Source organism: Myodes glareolus, chromosome 8 (genome assembly GCF_982192425.1).
Source record: "Myodes glareolus chromosome 8, mMyoGla1.1, whole genome shotgun sequence".
Lineage (NCBI taxonomy): Eukaryota > Metazoa > Chordata > Mammalia > Rodentia > Cricetidae > Myodes > Myodes glareolus.
Window position 1 is genome coordinate 89408684 of NC_142033.1, and position 22792 is coordinate 89431475.

The window sequence follows — 22792 nt, forward strand, 5'->3', positions numbered from 1 at the left end:
GGACACTGGATCAGCAGCTACATCTGACCTCTCCTCTGGGTCCGAACAGAAGGTATCTTAGCCAGACTTAACCTAGGGAGGTGATAGAATGGTGAACAACTTTCTAACTTGGTTTCTTTCGGGGTGGAGGTGTCTGAATCGTTAGCCAGCGATTAATCAGAGGGAGCCTTAGGGTCCGGAACCTCTCTGGCTGCTCATGCTCTGGGAGTCCCCTGCTCACCACACTCTTCCTTGCTCCGAGGAACTCTGAGAGCCCTAGTGTCTCAAGCCGGTGTCTGGGATCTCCAGAAATGTGGTGGGGTATTCACCAGAGGAGACTGCTCGGACATTGGTTTAAGTCGATAGAAACTTATTATCCAGCCAGTAACTACACTGGGTGCTCAGGATCTCAGGGCAGCCCTGAGCCTTTGTCAGGGTGAGCTTTTAAGCACAGACACTGTGTTCTGGGTTGACTTATGTTAGTTGACAAGAACAGTCAGCCAGAAGCCAAACCACAGAAGCCAAAAAGCAAGGTTAGTACATCTAGAGACTTTCCCATAACATGGACTTTGATGGATTAGGTCTTTGTTTTCATTTTTGGCAGATGGTGCTGTCTATATGCTGAATTTCCCATTTGTAGGTTGGTAATTGCAAGAGTGGCAGCCTTGTTTAGTTGTTCTGGGATTACATGGGATCATCTGTGTAAGTTACTTAGCATGGTGTCGGGTACTTGGCAAACCCAACACTTGCTCACAGATGGAGCTAACTAAGTAAAAAGGTATAAAGCATGTCTCTAAACACTACCAGGGGCAATCTCCCAAGTTAATTATGAAGTTAAATAACAAAGAGCCAGGCAGTGGTGGCACATGCCTTTAATCCCAGCACTCGGGAGGCAGAGACAGGTGGATCTGAGTTTGAGGGTAGCCCGTCTTCTTTCCTTCCTTCCTTCCTTCCTTCCTTCCTTCCTTCCTTCCTTCCTTCCTTCCTTTTTTTAAAAATTTTTATGATTTATTTATCTTTTATTTTATGTGCATTGGTATGAAAGTGTCAGATCCCCTGGAACTGGATTTTCAGACAGTTGTGAGCTGCCATGTGGGTGCTGGGAATTGAACCTGGGTCCTCTGGAAGAGCAGTCAGTGCTCTTAACCGCTGAGCCATTTCTCCAGCCCGTCTTTCTTTCTTTCTTTCTTTCTTTCTTTCTTTCTTTCTTTCTTTCTTTCTTTCTTTCTCTCTTTCTCTCTTTCTCTCTTTCTCTCTTTCTCTCTTTCTCTCTCTCTCTCTCTCTTTCTTTCTTTCTTTCTTTCTTTCTTGAGACAGGGTTTCTCTGTAGCTTTGGAGCCTGTCTTGGAACTAGCTGGTAGACCATATTGGCCTTGAACTCACAGAGATCCACCCGCCTCTGCCTCCCAAGTGCTGGGAATAAAGGCATGTGCCACCACCACCTGGCCAATGGTAGGTTTTCTTCTGAGCATTATATTTGTGATATTCTTGTCCCTATTGAAGAGTCCAAGAATAAGAAAAAAAAATGTAGATTCCAGAAATAGGAATGTAGAAATAAAGAAATATAAAATTGTAAGCCCAGGAGAACGAGAACAGACTGTCAGCAGCTTTCTCAGCAGCTTGAGGATTAACTATTAACAGCGGGTTACTCCGCTTTACAACCCATAGCTCTAGTCACAAGGCCAAAGCATCTCTCTGCAAACTGAGAGCTAGCCTACGGATATGAGCCGAGTCAACTTTTAGGAAATAGATATATGTCCTCTGGGTTACGCATTATCCCTTCTATGTGAAACTGGCAGCATCAAAGCGGGAGAGCACAGGGCTTCAGTAAACACCACCTGGAAGGACCAGGGAAGACAATAGGTTAAGTTCAAACACTAATTTAACTAAAAAACTCTGTTAATGGAGACTGTAAAATAAGGCAATCTGAATCTAAGTTTTACCTCGAGATTATAAAAATTCCTTTGTTCAGACCTAATGCCTTGTGCCCCTAGTATAAGATGTGTTCAGAAGCCGGCCTCTGCCACATGCCTAACAAAATCCATCTCTGGCTGTGGTCTCAGCTAGCTGATAAGCTTTTTGTGCCCCACGGAGATATTTTATTTTATTTTTTTATTTTATCCTGGATTCTGGTTTCTGGAATAAAGTTTGTTTCTGGTTTATTAGACTTTGGTGATCTGTCCCCACCTTTGTGTGACCCCCCCTCCCCATCGCTGGACCCAACACTATTCTAATTATTAAGTTATTTAACCTATATTCTACCACATTTTTAAACTTAATTGTGATTTTAAGAAGGAAAATAGCTGGAGCAGTGGTAGTGCACAAATCCCAGCACTTGGGAGGCAGAGGCAGGTGATTTGTGAGTTTGAGACCAGCCTGGTCTACAGAGCAAGTTCCAGGATAGCCAGGGCAGCCTGTCTTGAACATCCCCCTCCCCCTCAAAAAGGGTGGTTATGGTTAGCATTAAAAAATAACATAGAAAAAAAAGATCATTTGAAGAAACAATTATAACTTTGCTAGCAGAATTGTCATTTTGTGTTTGTTAGCTGTTTGCTATGGTATGATAACTCAATGCAATATGTAACCTTATAATTCTGCCATTCCCAAAGCAATAAAAACTAGATTTCTGAGGTTACCCATGTTTGGATTTCAGTTGGGTTGAATTTGTCTTGCCTGCAGAAGTTCATAGTTCAATCCCAGAACCACGTATAAATCATGCATGACGACAAACATCTGTAATCCTGGCACTCGGGAGGTGGAGGAGGGAGACTCAGGAGTTCAGGGCCATCCTGGGCTACAAAATATACTGTCAACAAAAATGAAAGAAGAAAGAGAAAGAAAAGGAAGAAAAAAAAACTAGCCTAAAGCCATAACCACCCTAACCTCCAGATCATGGCCTGAAATGGCCATTTTCCACCAAAGGGAACCAGGATTCTTTGGAGGCATCACTGCATCTAGATCTTGGGAAGGACACATATGAGCTGGAGAAATTTTGTTTAACCGGAGTATGGAAGTTTGCAAAGATGACTGGGGCCATCCAAAAAAGACTTGGAGTCAACAGGAGACTCTTCCTTGGGGCTGAGGAGATATTTAGCTCAATAAAGCACCTGCCATGCAAGCAGGACAGCCCAAGTTGGGATCCCCAGAACCCACGGAAAAAAAAGCAGAGTGTGGCGGTGCATGCCTGTGATCTCATCCCAGGGAAAACAGAGACAGGCAGATCCGCAGAGTGTGGCGGTGCATGCCCATGGTCTCATGCCAGGGAAAAAGAGACAGGCAGATCCGCAGAACCCCCGGCCAACCAACTGAGTCAATAGATGAGCTTCAGGTTCAGTAAGAGACTTTGTCTCAAAAAATAAAGTGGAAACTGGTGGGTGGTGGTGCACTCCTTTAACCCCAGCACTGGGGTGGCAGAGGCAGGTGATCTATGTGAGTTCAAGGTCAGCCTGGTCTACAGAGGGAGTTCCAGGACACCAAGACTACACAGAGAAACCCTGTCCCCAAAAAACAAACCAAAGTGAAATGAAACAACAATAACAACAACAACAAAAGAGGCGTGCCATAGAGGAAGACCTCCATGACCCCTGTGGCCTCTCTGTGTACACATGCACACACGGGTATGTGCCTGCATTCATGAGTACACCATGTGCCTCCGCTGTCCAAAATAGGATGACTTTAGTATCAATAAGGGCAAAACCTGAAAGAAAATAAATTATCAAGTATATTTAAAACTAAAGGTTAATAATATTCCTAAAAAAATAATAAATTGTCCTGGCTAGTTTTATGTCAACTTCACACATGCTACAGTCACCTTTTTTTAATATTTATTTATTTATTATGTATACAATATTCTGTCTGCGTGTGTGCCTTCAGGTCAGAAGAGGGCACCAGACCTCATTACAGACGGTTGTGAGCCACCATGTGGTTGCTGGGAATTGAATTCAGGACCTTTGGAAGAGCAGGCAATGCCCTTAACCGCTGAGCCATTTCTCCAGCCCCCTGCTTGAGTTCTTGTCCTGACTGCTTTCAGTGATGGACTATGGATATGTGAGTCAAATAAACCCTTTCCTCCTCAGCTTGCTTTGGTGTCTCGTCACAGCAGGAGTGATCCTGACTGGGACAAATGTATTGTTACCGTTTAAAGGGTGCTGAGAAACCAAGCCTTACTTAGGACACTGGTAGATAAAGATTTAAGCATTTATCCTGGCTGGGTATTGTGTTTTGATCACCCCACTTCCTCCTCCCACCCCCGTTTTAAGATAGGTTCAGGGGACTAGAGAGATGGTTCAGAGGTTAAGAGCACTGCCTGTTCTTCCAGAGGTCCTGAGTTCAATTCTCAGCAACCACCTGGTGGCTCACAACCATCTACAGTGAGATCTGGTGCCCTCTGCTGGCCTGTAGGCATACATGGAGGCAGAATGTTGTATATGTAGTAATAAATAAATACATCTTAAAAAACAAACAAACAACTGACTTCTCTTTGGGGGAGGGGAGAGAGGTTACACCATATAGCCTAAGCTTTGAAGAGCTGAGATTACAGACATTTACCTCAGCCCCAGCTCCTTCTGCTTTGCTATGAGAAATGCACACCCCATACAGTTGATGGTGTTTTCTACTAATGATGTGGAAGGAAGGAACGATGTTGGACTGTCATCATATAGGTAACCACGCATTACAGGACATTTGTTTTGTCATAGTAAGAACTTAAGGGCACCGCCTGACATGAGGAGCCTCTGACGGACACACGATGACTCATGAAGGACCTTTGCCAAAGCACCAAGGGCAAATCCAAGGACCCTTTAGCTTCCACCTGTGGTTTGTAGAGACTGAAGGCTGGGAGAAGGGACAGATGTTGCCACTAAGGAGCTGAGATCTGCAAAATGCAGGCTGCAGGAAGCTCTCGACCAAAGGGGACGCGTGGACCGGAAGACGCAGCAGTCATGTGCAGACCTTGATTACTGTTTTCAGACAAGGTCTGTGTAGCCCAGGCTGGCCTTAGACTTGTGATCTTCCTGCCTCAGCATCTTGGATGCTGGGATTGCAGGTGTGTATCAGCACATTGGACCACAAATTGTTGTTGTTGAGACAGGGTCTCACGGGATAACTTAGGCTGGCCTTGAACTCCTAGCGATCCTCCTCCTTCAGAGTCCCAGTTGTTGGAGTTATCGGTGTGAGCCACCACAATGAGCTAAGCAATTGAGGATAATACTCAAATTCCACTGTTTTTTAAATTTTTTTTGGTGTTTTGTTTTTGTTGTTGGTGTTCAGTTGGTTGGCAGGGCTCACCTGGGATCAGGCCTAGAATGTTGTGCACACTAAGCAAGCATGCTACCATTGATATCTTCCCCCCATACTGTGATTTTGAGACAGAGTCTCATTATGCATCTGTGACTGGCATGGAACTCACAGAGATCCACCTGCCTCTGTTTTCTAAGTGCTAGGAATTAAAGGCGTGCATCTCCAGGTCGAGCTTCTGAGCCGTATTTTGTAGAACTTTTTAGACACAATTACAAGAACATTCTATTGGAAATGAGAGTCTTGATGTAAGCAATCATTTAGATCACAGAAAATGCTCCCCTTAAGTGCTAATTGTTGCTTTTCCTAAAATGTCTTACAGTTGCCTGTCGTAGAAAACCGAGCACTAACATCTTCACTTCTTTTTTATGTTTTTTTTTTTTTTACTGTGTGTGTGTGTGTGTGTGTGTGTGTGTGTGTGTGTGTGTGTAGGTGAGAGGGCACCTTTCCAGAGCTGGTTTCTCCTTCCACAAAAAGTTTTGTGGATAGAACTCAGGTGGTCAGGCTTTGGTGACATGACAGGCGACGGGAACTTTTACCTGCTGAGTCATCTCGCTGGCTTTTTTCCTCTTCTCTCTCTCTTCTCTCTCTCCTCTCCCCCCTTTCCCCTCCCTCCCTCCTTTTCACCCTCCCTCCCTTCCTTTCTTTCCTCCTCATTTTTCTTCTAACAATGTCATTCCAGCCCTGATCCAGCAGAGGGGGCCATTTTGTTATCTGATGTCATCCTAACCCTGTGGAAGCTGAGCGTACTCTTTCTGTTTGGAAGAGTTCACGCTTCAGCCCTTGCTTCAGTCAGTGTGTCTGCTTGCCCTACCTGCTGTGGAACTGTAATCTCTACATGCTCTCCGGATCATCACAATCTCACAGGGCCCTCATCAAGCCTTCAAGCATTGGCAGAATTTGATAAGACTTGGGAAGACTGGGTGCCTGCCAGAGGAAGCCATATAATTAACTTGTTAAATCATTAACCTTAATTTTAGACACATTCCTGAAGCTCTTGAGTGAGGCTTGGGAATTCGTACATACTGAGTTCTTTTTATTTTGTTTTGTTTCTGTTTTTCAAGACAGGTTTTCTTTTGGGTCCTGTCCAGGAACTCCCTCTGTAGACCAAGCTGGCTTCGAATGCACAGAGATCCGCCCCTCCTGTCTCTGCCTCCTGAGTGCTGGGGATTAAAGGTGCACACCACCCTGCCGGGTCATCTCTGAGCTCTGAATGGTTGACTCTGACTGCCAACTTGAATGGCAGACAGTAGGGCTCTACTGTATGTGAAATGTGTTTGCACACAGGTGTCATTGCTGCTGGTTTGTACAGCAGGGAAAATAAAAGGAGACATTGATAAAAGAAGTCTGTTTCTGACGGGTGGTGGTGGCGGCGTTGGCGTCGGCGCACACCTCTAAACCCAACACTTGGGAGTCAAAGGCTGGTGGATCTCTGTGAGTTCAAGGCCAGCCTGGTTGACAAAGCAAGTTCCAGGACAGCCAGGACCACACAGAGAAACCCTGTCTAGACCCCCGCCCCCACAGACAAAAAAGGTCCTTTTTTCTACAGGTGTCATCACCTAAATAAACACTTATTTTCAATTATGTCTGTGTGTGTGTGTGTGTGTGTGTGTGTGGAGGGGTGGGGGGATGAATGTGGTATGTGAACACTGATGTTGGAGGTCAGAGGCATTAGATCCCCTGGAACTGGAGTTGCAGGTGGTTGTGAGCCACCCACATGGGTGCTAGACCCAATTCCAGTCAAGAGCAATGATAACCATTTTGAGACTCCCAGCCGTGGGTTTCTCCGCTCACGCAGCAAACCAAAGGGAGCCGAATTAAAAGTCAAGGACCAGGTTTAATCTGAGCAAAGCACACTCGGGTGATCTCGGGGGAAGAGGAGAAATCACGTGGCAGGTCTATGGATGGGGGCTCTCAACACTGACCTTGTATTGGTACCAAGAAGGTGGAGCTGGGTGGCTGGGTCCAAACGGTGAGTGCGAGGAGCTGCCGTAGTGGAGCAACCCAGATTGACCCAAAATCCAGGTCTTCCCCTCCGCACTCTGTACCTGTTCTGCCTTCTTCCTTTGCAGAACACACTCACACGTTAATGAAACCTGGGAAACGGCATCCAAGAGAATAGCAAAAGCTAAAAATAGCTTCCCACTCCAAGAAGACCTGTGTCCAGCGGTCGCTCTTGGGGAGCAGTCAGAATCCCGGGAGCACTTTCTCAGCACGCGAAGAAATCCTCTCCCAGCGTCAGTGTGTAGTGATATCTCATTTGTATTTTAGTAAATAAAGCTTGCCTGAAGTGCAGAGACTGAAACAGCCGCACGGATCAGCCTTATAGACCAGGCAGTGGTGACACACACCTTTAGTCCCAGCAGCTACACTGGGACTAAACTGGACGGTAGTGGTGCACACCTTTAATCCCGGCATTAAAGAGGATTATAAAACAGGAGCAGACAGCTCTCAGACACAGTCTCATTCTGAGATTCCTGGAGGCAGGATCGCTGTTTCGGACTGAGGTAGAGGTAAGAGCCAGTGACCGTCTACTTTGCTTTTCTGACCTTCGGGTTTTTTCTGTCTTGGGATTTTATTAATGGTGCTATATCAGTTAGTTGAGGCTGTAGATCAACCAAATTAGGCACCGTTGATAACTATCTTTTTTTTTATTTTATTTTTTTGTTATTTTTTTAAGTAAATTTTATTAAATTATAAAAGTTTCCATTTCCGCCCCCCCTCCAAACACCCTCCCACTCCCCCCACTCCCCCTCCTCCTCCCTCTTCGTCCCCCAGGGCAGTCAGGGTTTCCTGCCCTGTGGGAAGTTCCAGTTCCTTCCCCCTCCCTCCAGGTCCAGGAAGGTGAGTGTCCAAACAGACTGGATCCCCAAAATCCAGTATATGTAGAGGAAACAGGTCCCAGTGTCATAGTCAATGGCTTTTCAGAAAGACTTCGGGCCAGCCACAGTCATAGAATCCGGCCAAATTCCGAGAATCTGGTTAGATCACGTCCTCGTTCAGTCCCAGTCCAACTGGCCTTGGTGAACTCTCATCAGATCCGTTCCCTTGTATCAGTGGGTGATAGCATCCCTCGCAGTACTGATTTCATTTTTCATGTTCTTCCTCCTTCTGCTCCTCACTTGGACCTCGGGGGGCTCAGTCCGGTGCTCCAATGTGGGTCTCCGACTGTATCGCCGTCCTTCGCCAGATGAAGGATCACTCCGAAGGCCCTCTGGATGGAAGCTGGGATGGCTGGCGGGCCGTTGATAACTATCTTTGTTGAAGTTTTGTTAAATTTATGGGGCCTGTGCTCTTCACTACAAATGCCATTTTTCAGTTCTCCGCCCCTCACTCATCTGGGGGCGGGGGCACATGGAATAATATAGCCAAAGAGCTGTAATACAAATGTCCTCACCAAAGACGGCGACAACACAGTAGCGGCTCTTGACAGGTTGACGCTTTCAGGGCCCCTTGGTGAAAATCTGCCTTTGTCCTGCAGCAGATCCTCCAGGGAGCCCGGAGCTTGTCTGGAAAAGGGAATGTGTCCTGCAGACACAGTGGCACAGACACTGAAGACTGGCGCACACAGCCCTGTCTGGTTCCCACCTGATGTGTCAGTCTGGTCCTGGGGGACATATGGCACTAGGGTCTGTTGTCGATGTCCTTTCTGGGCTGAATAAACACATTCCTCTCCCCAAGAAAACTTCCCACAAGACTTAGTACCTGGGCTGGTTGATTTTTTTTTTCAAGTTGAGGCAAGCTAGAGTTATCTGGGATCCTCAGCTGAGAAAATACTTCTATCGCGTTGCCTGTGGACAAGTCTATAGGGCATTCTGTTGATTAGTGACTGATGGATGAGGTCCCGGTCCACTGGAGGCGGTGCCACCCCTGGCAGGTGGTTCTGGGTGGTATATGGAAGTGGGCTGAGCGAGCCAGGAAGCAGTGTTCCTCCATAGCCCCTGCTTTGGTTTCCGTTTTCAGGTTCCTGCCCCAACTTCCCTCCATGATGGACTACAGTTGTAAACAGAAATAAACCCTTTCTTCCCCAAGCTGCTTTTGGTCATGGGGTTTATCACGGCAGTAGCAATCTAAATCGGACAGTACCTAAACATGGCTTCCTACGGAACCAAAGATGAATTCGGCAAGATTTGTGTTGAGCCGGGATTTCGTTCTTTCTTTCTTTTTTTAAAAATATTTGTTTATTTATTATGTATACATAATTCTGTCTGCCTGTATGCCTGAAGGCCAGAAGAGGGCACCAGACCTCATTACAGATGGTTGTGAGCCACCATGTGGTTGCTGGGAATTGAACTCAGAACCTTTGGAAGAGCAGGCAATGCTCTTAACCACTAAACCGTCTCTCCAGCCCCTAGCCGGGATTTCTAAGGAAAAAAAAAAAAGACAAAACCAAATTCATTGTCTGTGAGACTCTGGAAAGCTTTAAATATTGAGAAAAGTTTGGTGACATAAAAGACACAGTGGTTCAGTTTAAAAATGCCTAAGCTTGGCCCCCATCCACAGCTACATGGTGTGCAGCGGAGCAGGGAAGACACCTAAGAGATACCCCGCCACGGACCACCCCCCTCTTCCCATTTTCCCCACCCAAGCCCTCTCCACCCCCTCGTCCCACTCCTGCTGCCAAGCACCTCAGGATGGGCATAAGACACCGGGGAGGCCCCGCCCCCGCCCCGCCCCCGCCCCCACCCGGTAGAGCGGGCACCCCTATGAGCAAGTATGGGGTGGAGGAGAACTGAGAGGGACCGAGAAGTAGAATGGTTTGCGCACCAGGCAGAACTGGAGTTTCGAGGGTGGTGAGGAGCAGACTGACGGTGAGTAGCCTGCACTGCCACCTGAGGCCGTAATGATGTTGGAGAGTTGACCCCCCCCCCTCCACCCGACCCCTAGCCGGTCCTGATGGTGCTGGGGAACGGGTCCCACCCCTGACTGGGGTGGTGTGTGAGAGTTGGCTCCTCCCCTCGTGGGCTGCAGCACAAGGGAGAGCAGCCCGCATCTGGCCTGGGTAGCTCTGAGGAACTGACCCACATGGCAAGGGGCAGGACAACTGCCCCAAGGGAGTGAGAACAGGCAAACTGGCCCCTTCCCTTGTCAGCTGTGGCACTTGGGTAAGCTGACCTCGTCCCTGGTGGCGTGAGTGAGGGAGACCTGGCCGGTGAGCGCTAGAGAACCAGTCCTGCCCCCTGCCAGCTGCCACAGACAGGAGAGCTGGCAGCTAGTTCTGCAGCAGCAGCAGCAGAGCAGCGGGCTGTCAAAGCCACCAACCACCCAGGCCCACATCCTCATCCATGAACAGCGGAGTGCATAAGGGTCCGGTCCTGCAGGACCAAAGCTGGGGGATCGCCATGACACAGGGCAACAACAGGATATCCCAGAGGAGTCCTAGTGAGGGGCCAATACTGACAGTGTATCAGAAGCCAGAGGCCTCGAAGCAGACCAGTGACTCTTTGCAATGACCATTTGCAGTAAAGCTGTTTGGACAGAAGAATGTACATTAAGACACACCGCGGTTTCCATGGTGAGATTTGGGTTTGGTCTTATTTGTTTTCTTTTGGTGTTTGGAGGTTGCAAGGGTGGAGAGTGGATATGGAGAGATGGGGAAATGAGTGGAATTGAGGTACATTAGGTGAAATTCACAAAGAATCAATAAAAAGTTAAAAAAAAAACCCACTAAGCTTGTCCTGGGGAGGGCAGTTTGTCCCTCCAGAGCAAGCCGTGCACATTTCTCTCTAAGAGGATACAGAAATTGTGGCCAGGCCTGGCCAATAGAGAGACAGCAGAGACTCACAGCTTGGCCCAGAGACTGTCAAACCTGCCCTAGCCTGTGGAGACATACTACACACACACACACACACACACACACACACACACACACACACACACACACGTCAAACCTAGGGAGCCTGTGGGGGCATAGCACACACACCACACATAACACACACACAAACACACACACACACACACACACACACACACACACACACGTCAAACCTAGGGAGCCTATGGGGGCATAGCACACATACCACACATAACACACACACTCATACAAACATCACACACACACACACACACACACACGTGTCAAACCTAGGGAGCCTGTGGGGGCATAGCACACACACACACACATAACGCACACACTCATACACACACACACTCATACACACACACACACACACACACACACTCACACACACACACCTGGCTCTAGGTACTACCTAAGTCAGTCAGAGAAAGAAACGGGAGACAGTCTTCACTGGCCGGGCGATGGCATGGCATCCTGCGCGGTGATGAAGAGTCAGGGCGGCTCAGGGAGGATGGCTGGATTGTGGAGTGCTGAGGTAGTGTCTCCCACCCACACCACTGCACCCAGCACTGACCTCCTGAAGAAGCAGTTGCTACAAACGATGGCATCTTTGCATGCTGTGTTTGACCCTGCAGGCATCTCTCTTTAGTATCTGCTCAGCTGGCCACTTCTGAGACCAAGGCACATTTGTTTGGCACAATGGGTAGTGGGACTTCATAACCCTTTGCAAATCTGTTTTATTTCATAGATGACAGGCTGCTAACCTCTGAGGTTTAGTTTTATTGTTGTTGTTGTTTGTTTGTTTTTTCTTAGAAGAGCATCCGGAAGATGTGTATGAAACTAAAGGAACAAGGAGAGGGAATCAACTCATATAGTCAGCCAGGGCACCCGGGAAATTGTTGGGAACTTTCTAGTTGGATAAGACACGAATGGTGTACAACAAAGTGAATGGGAGAAACCCTCTAACAGTTGGTGCCCTTGTGCACACTGAAAAGGGCCCCTAGAAACCTTAAGGTTATTAGATGAAAATCCCAAAGCTGGGATAGGCTAACTCCCTAGGAACTCCCAGGACCTCCTGACAATACCAGCTATTGCCACTGCTGTTGCTTGCTTCCCGTGGCAAAACCCCATGGCTGGAGTCATTCTGGGCTTTGTGAAGGCACTGGGAAGTCAAGCTGGGGCTGAACCATGAGGCTCCACCCTACCAGCTGACTTTCACAGCGCTTGAAGGTCCAGTGCAGGCTCCTGGGGGAGAACTGTCAACAGTCCTCTCAGCTGCGGGTCCTGTGTGCCATGTACACCACCAGTTTACCAGGCAAGATGGTTCAGTGGTGATGTGATTGACATGCAGGTTGTCAGCTGCTTTCTAATTGGACTTAAGGCCCATTCTACACCAGAGAATTCACAGCTGGCCCAAAGCCTGTGGCTGGGAGGTCATATGCTCGAGTGGGCGTGCGGCAGCTGTTGATTTGCTTACTGGGTATGGCACACCCATGAAGCTGCCTTCTGGACATTTGTGCCTATGCCTGTAGAGTGGTGCTGCTGTCAGCTCTAGTCAGAGAAGCTGCTTTTTGTGAAGGCTAACAGTTACTGCAGAGACCGGGAAGTCATCCGAATAAGTGGCTGTTGAGTGGTCAGCCTTAAATGGCACATCTGTGTCATTTCAAAGGCTCAGGGAACATCAGGGAAGAGGGAGTGGAGAGAACGTGAGCGGGGCAAAGGGGTGGAGAGCTGTGGAACATTGTCTTCTAGGTGTGGCATGGCCATTGTGCCAGCTACGCTTGTTGAAAGGGGACCTGCTCAAGATGGCGCCCATCAATTTGCCATCACAGGGGGGGTGGGGGAGGACTCATGAGGCTGTGTTTCAACCCAAGAGTTATAGGCAGTTAACAGCTGTGGGGAAGGGAGGTGTTCCTATTTTCTTTTGTGGTGGAACTGTCTGTAAGTTGCCCAGGACTCTGTACGGAACCCTAACTAAACTCATTGTTTCCCAGGCTAGACTTGATAGACTTGAGTGGAATTATTTCTAGACTTGAGTGGAATCTGTTGTAGGAGCCCCACGTGGGTAACTATATGTTTGTCTCCACAAACACACACACACACACACACACGCACGCACGCACGCACGCACACACACACACACGCACACACACACACGGGCCCAGGCACAAAGGGACACCGACTGGTGAGGACGTTTCCAGCCACTGTTTGATGTGAGGATTCGTTTGCACACAGAACATTCTTTGGACCCCGTGCTTTCCCGAGGACTTAACACTCATGTAGCTTGTCTACTTTTCACGTTGACCTGTTCCTGCTGCAGCTGTGAGCCACACTTCAGCCTGAGGAGGCCGAGGCACTGGGAGGTGACTGTGCTTAGCACTGCAGAGAAGCTAACGGCAGAGTCAAGACCGGACAGCTCCTGCTCCTTCTGGCCGTGTGGTTTAGGCCATGCATGGCGAGAATGGAAACTTCCTTTGAGCAGGGGTGTTCTAACAGACCTCTGCCCAACCACCTGGACAGAGGTGGCTTGAGTCAATGGGACAGCGGCTCTCGCTCTGGCTACCTTGGAAAGCTGAGTCGCCAGGAACTAATCTCAAACCTCCGGACACCCCAAAGCCCCAGGAAGCAGTCTAAACTGTTGTCATGGCTCCCATCAGGCCTTTGTTCTAGGCAAACTCTCTCATCCTTCATGCTCCACCTGGAATTAAAGCCAATTTCCAAGCTATAGGGAGAGCTGGTGACCCAGGTCAGAACAGACGTCTGTTTCTCTAGAGCCCCAGAGTCTGGAAACCACAGTTTCTGGTGTGAGCTCGCAGGATAATCCTCTCTGGAGCCTCTAGGTAGAGTTCCTCATTGTGCAGGAATGTGATGTCACTAAAACCAGGACAATATAAGATGCTAGGTACCTGAGATCCCAGTGTTTGTGAAGCTTTCGGCTAGCGTCTCACCAGTTCAAGGCCAATTTAGGCTGCAGAATAATTCTCTCTCAAAACACAAAAACAGATTTCTTCAAAAAATGAAGACAAGATTATGTAAGAGAATACATTGGGTGTGGTGGTGACCCTAGGGCAGGTATGGGCAACTTTACTAATAGGGACTTGCCCAGTAACGTATGGCCTGGGGCATGTTCTTGCTCCAATGCTTGGCTTAGCACGAATGCTAACTAACTCCTGTCAACCTAGATGTTCCGACAACACTTAATGTTAGAGATTTGCAGCAAACCCACCCATTTCTGCCAGAGCCCTAACCTAAGGCCACAGAGGACTAGTGACATCAGTTCTCAAAGAGGCTTTGGCATCCCCTTACCTCAGGGGCTCAAGCTGCCTGAAAAGCGAAAGGAAAACTATTCCGTCCTCCCAGGTCATCCCCCAGAAGACCAACAGCTCCGTGAAATGCAAGACAAGACTCAGGGACAGGCAGGTGCCAGTAAAAACACGGTACTCATTTTTGATGGCTGTGCTACGTTTTAAGGCAAGTGTCATACATATACAAAACATCAAGAGATGAACATGTTAGAAAAATAGCAAGGAGACATGTCAAACAGTTACAGCGGAATCTTTCTCATGACTCAACCCCATCGACTCTTCCGGGAGCCAAGACTCAGCTTCTGGCCTCCAAGAGGAAGGACCCATGTTTGTCACCTTCCTCCAGAGCACGGCAGCATTCTTTACTGGGGTCCAGGTTGGGACCCAAGTGTCTAGCCAGTTCACTGTCCAGCTCCAATCCCTACTTATTTAACAAGATACTTTAGAAACTGGAATATCAGGATGTCAAAGACCTAATTTGTAGTTTAGCTCCCCCTTATCTGAACTCAAACTTGCTTGGAGTTAAAAACCACACAACTCACACACACACAAACACTGTACATAAAATATATGTAAATACTCAAAGAAAAGATTCAATGAAACTTAAAAAATATCAAATGCTCATTTGTAATCAAACAATGGGATTGATTCCCCATTAAAAACAGTGTTGGCAACGAGTTCTGGCCACTCTCTCCTTAGTACATGGTCGCTCCTGGCTCCGGAGAAGGGTGAAGTGGCTCCGCTGTTTGAAGGAGCTGGGCCTTCACACTCGGGGCTCTGTTCCTTATGGATCTTCCCCATCCCCTTGCTCAGCATAGTCCCAAGTCTGTGGGGCCCAGCGATACACACACTGGGGAAGCAAGGGGAGGAGCAGGACTCGGGGGGCTCAATCTCCTACTCTGGGTGGGGCTGGCGGAACCGTGCTGGGAGGTGGTGGCACGCCAAGAGAGAGGCCGCATGGATGGTTATCACGACTCTTCGGAACGCAAGTTGACGAGAACACAGTTCTGTTCGGCAGAGCCGCTCAGACCAGGAGGCAGCCTCCACGGAGAAAGCTGTCTCCCAGCTTAAACGGGGTGCTTACAGATGCAGCACTTGACTTCCAAGAAGCAAAATGGTAATTTCCACAGATCTCCTGTCTGCCTTACCAGATCCAAGTGAAGTAGGTAAGAGGCAGGTAACATCAGACCCAGGACTTACCATAGGACCCACACTGTGGAAACCAAAGCCAGGGGCCTGGGCACAGAGCTTCCCCCTAGTGCCCAGTGACTAGTGCGTGAGTTTATTGGTGGGGGGTACATGATTCTGCTGGTCTGGGGGTTTTAGTGAGGACTTAGTCAAACTGTAGTAGTAAACTGACCGACCCATATGGGTCAGCAATGCAGTGACCACATCACCCCTCCCAGAAAAACAGAGGTCTTAGGGTCTGTTGCCAAATCAGAATGGAAGTAGGGAGGTGCTGGCAGAGACCCCTGTCTCAGGAGGGAGTTAAGTGCCTCTGGTCCCCAATGGGAACAATCCTGTTTTGTCCTAATTGGGGTGCTCTCTAGTCTTCCCTGATCTCAGACTTGAAATGGCTTACTCAAGCTGAGATCCCGGCTGTGCTTACCACCACTTGGAGTAAACCCACCACTGGGCAGCACCTCTGGTCCCTTCGAAGCCACCCTCACAGGCGGAGTACAATTCTTTAACCTGAATGCCGGCTCATGAGATTCCAGCCAGTCTAAGAATCCGGGAACTTCTTCAAGGCCTACTGCCGACGATGCGGCACGATAGGCAATTATAAACCCCTCTGGTTCGCCAATGAAGAATGAATCTGCCTTCCCCGGACCTTCACCCCTAGGCCTCCAAGAACCTGGAATCTCCTCCAGGCCTGGCAGCTCAAGGGGGTTTTTCCCAATAAAGTCAAGGTATATCTACAGCTCCACTGAGACATGGATCAAGACGAACGTCAGAGTGTTTTAGTCCTCAGGAATCAGTCTTGGTCTGGGAGCCCAAGGCCTGTGCTGAGGGATCACCCTCAGCTTGGAGACTGGGCCAACGCATCGCTCGGGAGACGAAAAGTCTGAGGGCTAAGCCCCTGTCTAAATGATGGGGCAGGCTATCTGGGTGGGCTGCTGGCAGCTAGCGGGCTGGCCCAAGACCCAGCCCTGTCACAGCACCGACTCCTTGGATTCGAGTTCCGGAGCAATGGCCACGGGGCCTGCCGGGTTCTGGTGTGTCACCAGAGGCGAGGTCTCCTCCTCCGACTTGGAGTTGGGAATGGCTTCCACCTTCACTTCTTGCAGCTCCTGTTCACCTTTCTTCGTTGCCTTCTGATTCAGGTGGTTGAGGATTCCGGCTCCCAGGGCATCCCCCTCCACGTTCACCACAGTGGTAGTGCGGTCCCTGGTGGAAACAGGAAGGAGAAAGGGCCGCCGTTATACTTGGCATTATCAGTGGAGGGCACTGTCACAAGCTGGTGGCCGGAGGAAGGTGTGCAGGGTGAATGAAGTCCTGAGCGAATATGTACTGTCTGATGTGGGCACGGCACATCAAGGACTCCAGGGCCTCAGACCCATGGGAGTGGAAAAGTCTTCCCCACGTGGGGCCTCAGAAGGGATGGCAGAGCCTTCCCCTGATCCATGTGAGGATGTGTGTATGCAGAAAACATACACTGTAGCATGTCACACACACAGAGAAAACACATACTGTGGGGCAACACACACACATACACACACACACACTTTATGGCCCAGAGACGACTGTCCCTACTGAGGTTAGCTAAACTTCCCTCCTTATTCAGCCGTTTACCGTGAACTCTGCACCCCTGATTCAGCAGTCGGCAATAACCTTGCCTCCCTGATCAAATGTATCCAAGTGACATGCCCAACTTCCTGGGTGCTGTGGCTTCTCCATCCAAGAGCCCAGTACAACTGATCCCGGCCTTCCTGTGCCTGCATGTTTGTGCTTTCTCTCTGTCCTCAGCACCCCTGTCGGGGCAATCCCTACCCCTGGAGTCCTGCTGGATGTGGCTGTGCTACTGGCCGGCACATCACTAACAGACCTGCTCTAAACTGCTTTTCTTGAGCAGCATTTACTCCTAGGAAAGCAATAGACTCTTGTAGAAAATACCGGAAAAAGGGAAGTTGAAGATAACAGACAATCCCTTGTGCATATTCCACAGCTCTGGGAGTTTACGTCAGCAATGCAATCTAGTTCCTTCCAGCCATCTTCCCACACAGTTCTGTTACATGCAATGGGTCCCACTATAGAGAACAATGCATGCATTTGGGAGAAGAGAGCAGACGTGGTTTTGTGTTCCATTTCCTTCCCCCTCAGTGTTCAGTAGACTAGAACTCCAATCCCGCTTCCACCGACAAGTGCATTCCACGGCTGTGGGCAAGCATGTCATAGAAAACAACACTGGCTTCCCCATAGCCTACTTAGCACAGGTTAGCTCAACATCTACCCCAGTCACTGGAGTTCAGAGAAGGTCATTTTGAAGACAGGAAAATGGTGATCCTCCCCAAAGGCCCTCGAGGGCTGGAGTCCTAACCACAGGCCTCTGCTGGGCATCCAGCATGGTGCTATTTCCCTTCCCATCTGGGCAGCTCTGAGAGCCTGTTCCCCAGGCACAAGAGGCAGCAGGCAGGACAAGACAGGACAATGACAATCCCTGCCATTGCTCTGGTCCTGGCCAGCCCAGGGATGGAGCTTCTTCTGGTCAGGCGTCTGGAACACAGGAGTCCTTATTGGAAACTTCACCCCGCTTCTGTGAAGAGCCATCAGAGTTTGGCAAGCGAGCTGTCTTGAGTTGGAAAGGCCACCGTTTCCAAGTACCATGCAGACCAAGTGCCAGGCACCTGAAGCTAGCTCCACCCAGCGTGACTGTGGCGGTCCAGCAGCACTGTCCTCCTTGTTAAATGTTTACTGAATGCTGCTCCACCTGCCCCGCGTTCTGTGTACTGCACGCACGCTGACTCATTTACCCTCACCACGACTGGTGTGGTTACACGAGCAGACACACGGACGGGCCGGGCTCACGGCCCCTGTGGTTTACCCTTGTGATCTGTGCTTTCTGCATCACTGCCTTAGCCGGCTTTCCTATAGGACAGTAGATTTATTCCTACAAAAGGTATCACAAGGCTCAAGCAATCAAGATCCAGAAACTCTTGTGTCTGCAAGGAACCCCGGAGACAGCAGCCTGGTCATCTGCTTACCTAACCTCTTCTGAGTTCAAGCATAAGGTGTTTTCACGTTCTCCTTGCATAGAGACCATTCCTTGGATGTTTGCAGGCCAAGGCCAACCACTGCTCCAATCAGTTATTAGTCTATTCTGCCACCACCTGCACAGTTCCTTGTACCTACTTAATGCTACAAGCAAGTTCTGATGATTGTGGCTCATGTCATTCATGGATGTCCACGGGCTCTTGACTATTATACTAGTGACATTTTTTTTTTCTTTTTTTGAGATAGGGTTTCTCTGTGTAGCTTTGGAGCCTGTCCCGAACTTGCTCTGTAGACCAGGCTGGCCTCGAACTCAGAGATTCACCTGACTCTACCTCCCAAGTGCTGGGTTTAAAGGCGTGTGCCACCATCTCCTGGCAGCTGTTGACTTCTTAGAGTTCTAAATCTGGTTTTGCCAGCTTAACTAGAGACTCTTTCCCAAGCAAGGATGGTTTTAAGTTTCTCTGCACATTCCAGGCCCAGTGGAGCATCAAGTTCCCAGGGGCCTCAAGAGACTTTCTTTTACTCCAGGGTCCTTGGTATCAGCTACTTACACAATCCAGTCCACAGCCAGGATCAGAGAGAGGTATTCTGTGGACAGTCCAATGGCCTCCAGGATTATGGCAATGGTGAGGACGCCTCCAGCCGGCACACCCGCTGCTCCAACACTGGATGCCGTGGCAGTCACTCTAGAGGACGGCAAAGCAAAGTCAGCCATGACCACAGAGCATTGCAGCTGGGGTCTACAGAAACAACCCTACGCTCTGTGGCAGTGGTTCTCAGCCTTCCTAACGCTGTGACCCTTTCACACAGTTCCTCATGGAGTGGGGATGCCCCAGCTATGAAATTTATTTTCATTACTACTTCGACTGTAATTTTGCTACTGTCAGGAATCACAGTGTAAATGTCTGACATGCAGGCTATTGGATAATTGGTTCCTGTGAGAGGGTTGTGACCCACAGGCTGAGAACCACTGCTCTAGGGGCTTAGGGATGATACAGTCTTCAAGTACCCTCAGACCTCTCCTCTTCAGGTTCTGTGTTCACAAATTAAACCGACCACAGATCACACACAGTGAAAACAAACTGTCGCTACTCAACATCTACAGGTCATTTTGTTCTTATTTTCTTAATGATATAGTGTAACAACCACTCCCATAGCACTTACATCATATTAAGTATAGAAGTAGTCTAGAAATGATTTAAAGTGTAGAGGAAAATGTGTACAAACTATAGACAAGACACAAGTTTGGATCTGAAATGTCCCCCCCCCCCCCCCCCCCCCGGCTCATGTTTTAAGACTTGCTTCTCAGCTGACTGCTGTACTTTGCAGGCTACGGAGTCTTTGAAGGTGGGGCTTGGCTGGCCAAAGTAGTTCACTAGGGACAGGCCTTGAAGGTTACACCTGCCCCAGGTCCTGTCTGTCACTGTGTGAACACAACATCAGTCTTCTCTCTCACGACGGACTAAAATAAAATCCCTCTGAACCATGAGCCCCAACAAACCTTTCTTTATCTTTTAAGTTATTTCTGACAAATACTTTGTCATAGCAATGCAAAAAGCTAACTACTGAACCTCCGATTATCCGTGAGGAAAAGAAGGCCCTTGGTCAGTTGATTTGGATAGTCGGTTTGTTTGAATTGGGAAACACCTGGGGCCTTAGGGAGGCACACTTCTGGGTGTGTTTGTGGGGACATTTCGAGACAGGGTTAACTGGGGTGGGAAGACTCATCCTAAAGTTGGGGAGCACCAGCCATAGGCTAGAGGCCTGGACTGCATGGGAAAGGAAAAAGGAAGACAACTGAATGCCAGGACACATCTCTCCCTGATCCACTCAGGTGCGAGCAAGCAGTCTTACACCCACTCTCACGTCCATACCTTTCCCACAACGGCGGACTGTGTCCGCTCAAATCGTAAACCGAAACATAGCTTTCTTGCCTTAGGTTGCTTTCTGTCGGGTATTCTGTCCCAGCAGTAAGACAACTAAGACAGTCCCAAGATCCTGAGTGATGGAGGAGGGTTATCTGTCTATTGTGTTATTTTCATTGGTCAATAAAGAGACTGCCTTGGCCCCTTGATAGGACAGAAAATTAGGTAGGCGGAGTAAACAGAACAGAATGCTGGGAAGAGGGCAATGGGGCAGAAGCTATGGAGCCAGTCACCAGGTCAGACATGCTGAATCTTTTCCAGTAAGCCACCACCTCGTGGTGCTACACAGATTATTAGAAATAGGTTAATATCAAGATATGAGAGTTAGTCAGTAACTAACTCTCTAGAGATAATGGGCCAGGCAGTGCTTAAATGAATACAATTTGTGTGTTGTTATTTCTGGGACTAAGCTAGCCATGCGAGAGCCGGGTGAGGCGAAAAGCAGGCCTGCCCACAGCCCCTCACTACAACTGAGGGACGACGGTGATGAATTACAAATGAGACACTGAATGATGGTGAGGCTGGCTTTTCAAAGGAAGTCATCATAAACAAACCAACAAACCACTAAAACATTTAAAAAAGAAATCGAAGTTCTAAGCCAAGCCTAGAGACGTAGAAAAGAGTAACAGGCTCACAGAATGGTGAAGATCTGTCCCGCGTTCAGGTCCACGTTGTTGAGCTGGGCGATGAACACGGCGGCCACGCACTGGAAGATGGCTGCTCCGTCCATGTTCACGGTGGCCCCAATGGGGAGAATGAACCTGCTGATCCTCTTGTCCACACCGTTGTTCTCTTCAATGCACTTCATCATAGACGGCAGGGTAGCCGAGCTAGAGAAGAACAAAACGATCCAGCATCAAAGTAGTCCTTCCCAGCCAGGTGAGAACCACGTATCTCAGACCCTGGAGCAGGCCATGGGCAGCATCCTAGCAAGCTTCTGGTTCTCTTCCCTTGAATTAAGGAGGACGGCAGACTTCTTTCAAAGTCTCCATTGTAGCAAAAGGCTTGACCAAGCCCCACCAGATTCAGACATGACTTCCAGGATTCACTTATTCCATTACTCACGTAGATTTAGCCAAGAGCCACATCTTGCCTCAGTATAAAATTGTTGGGGACTGCAAACCCTCAGACCCTAAATGTTCTATGACCCCTTGCCTGCCGGAGTAAACAGTTTGTTTTCCTGTGCTTGCAGCTGCTCTGGGCACGAGCTGGGGAGTAGCCATTAGTCAAGGAGCCCTATATAAGCTTCCCTGGAACACAAAAAAGGGGGCATTCTTGTTTCAAGGATGACCTGAGTCTCTGTGTGTGTGCGTGCGTGTTTCAGTCTCCAGCCCCTGGCCCGACTCACAAACCATCCTGTGGTGGACAGGCGGAACAGTATATAAAATGTCCCAAAGAGGGCCACTGGGCTCACCTGACTCCATTCCCACACGGTTGAGTAGCCAAGGACGTTCCCAAGCTCACTCACCTGGAACAGGTGGCGAACGCGGTAGCAAACGGTGTGAGGAGGCCCAGGAGGAATCTGTAAGGGTTTTTCCGTGTAAAAGCAAAATAGACAAGAGGCAGAACAATTCCTCCATGAATAACATGGCCCAGGATAGATGCGAAGATGTATTTCCCGAGGCTGGTCACAAGCATGACGATATCCTTCATTTCCACAATCTTGCTTCCAATCAGGAACGTGATGCCTATCGGTACGTACCTAGGTCACAAGCACAGACACTCATCAAGGAGATGCTGAGGAGGGGCTGGGAGATGCTGGGCCTTTGGGGAGGTGCTGAGGAGGGGCTGGGAGATGCTGGGCCTTTGGGGAGGTGTTGAGGACGGGCTGGGAGATGCTGGGCCTTTGGGGAGGTGCTGAGGACGGGCTGGGAGATGCTGGGCCTTTGGGGAGGTGCTGAGCAGGGGCTGGGAGACGCTGGGCCTTTGGGGAGGTGTTGAGGACGGGCTGGGAGATGCTGGGTCTCCCAAAACAGGAACTTTCAACTGGTTGTTTTCATCTCTGCATAGAGTTACTCTAAAAACAGAAAAGAATGGAGCTGACCTTTTATTTATTTATTTATTTATTTATTTATTTATTTATTTAAATAGATTGCATGACTGAAATGAAGGTCTTGCAACTGAGTGCATCTGTACACATAGACCGCTTTTCTTTGATCTGTGCACACTTTCTTTTAGTTTTTTTTTTCTCTCCTCTCCCTTCCTTCTTCCCCTTTCCTTCCTGTTAGACAAGGCCTCACGACATAGTCCAGGTTAGCTTGGAGCATGAAATCCCC

The 22792-nt window shown here is 48.9% G+C and overlaps 1 protein-coding gene across 1 annotated transcript in view; it reads right to left on the reverse strand.

The window, feature by feature from the left end:
- Positions 1–14518: 14518 nt before the first annotated feature.
- Positions 14519–22792, reverse strand: part of Slc1a4 (solute carrier family 1 member 4) — a 29247-nt gene continuing 20973 nt past the window's right edge. The window contains exons 5-8 of the mRNA XM_048435490.3: positions 21985–22218; positions 21152–21346; positions 19143–19277; positions 14519–16767 (exon numbers count right to left, since the gene is read on the reverse strand). Coding sequence (XP_048291447.1) covers positions 16533–16767; positions 19143–19277; positions 21152–21346; positions 21985–22218 — 799 coding nt within the window. The 3' untranslated portion in view covers positions 14519–16532. The remainder of the gene's footprint in view (positions 16768–19142; positions 19278–21151; positions 21347–21984; positions 22219–22792) is intronic.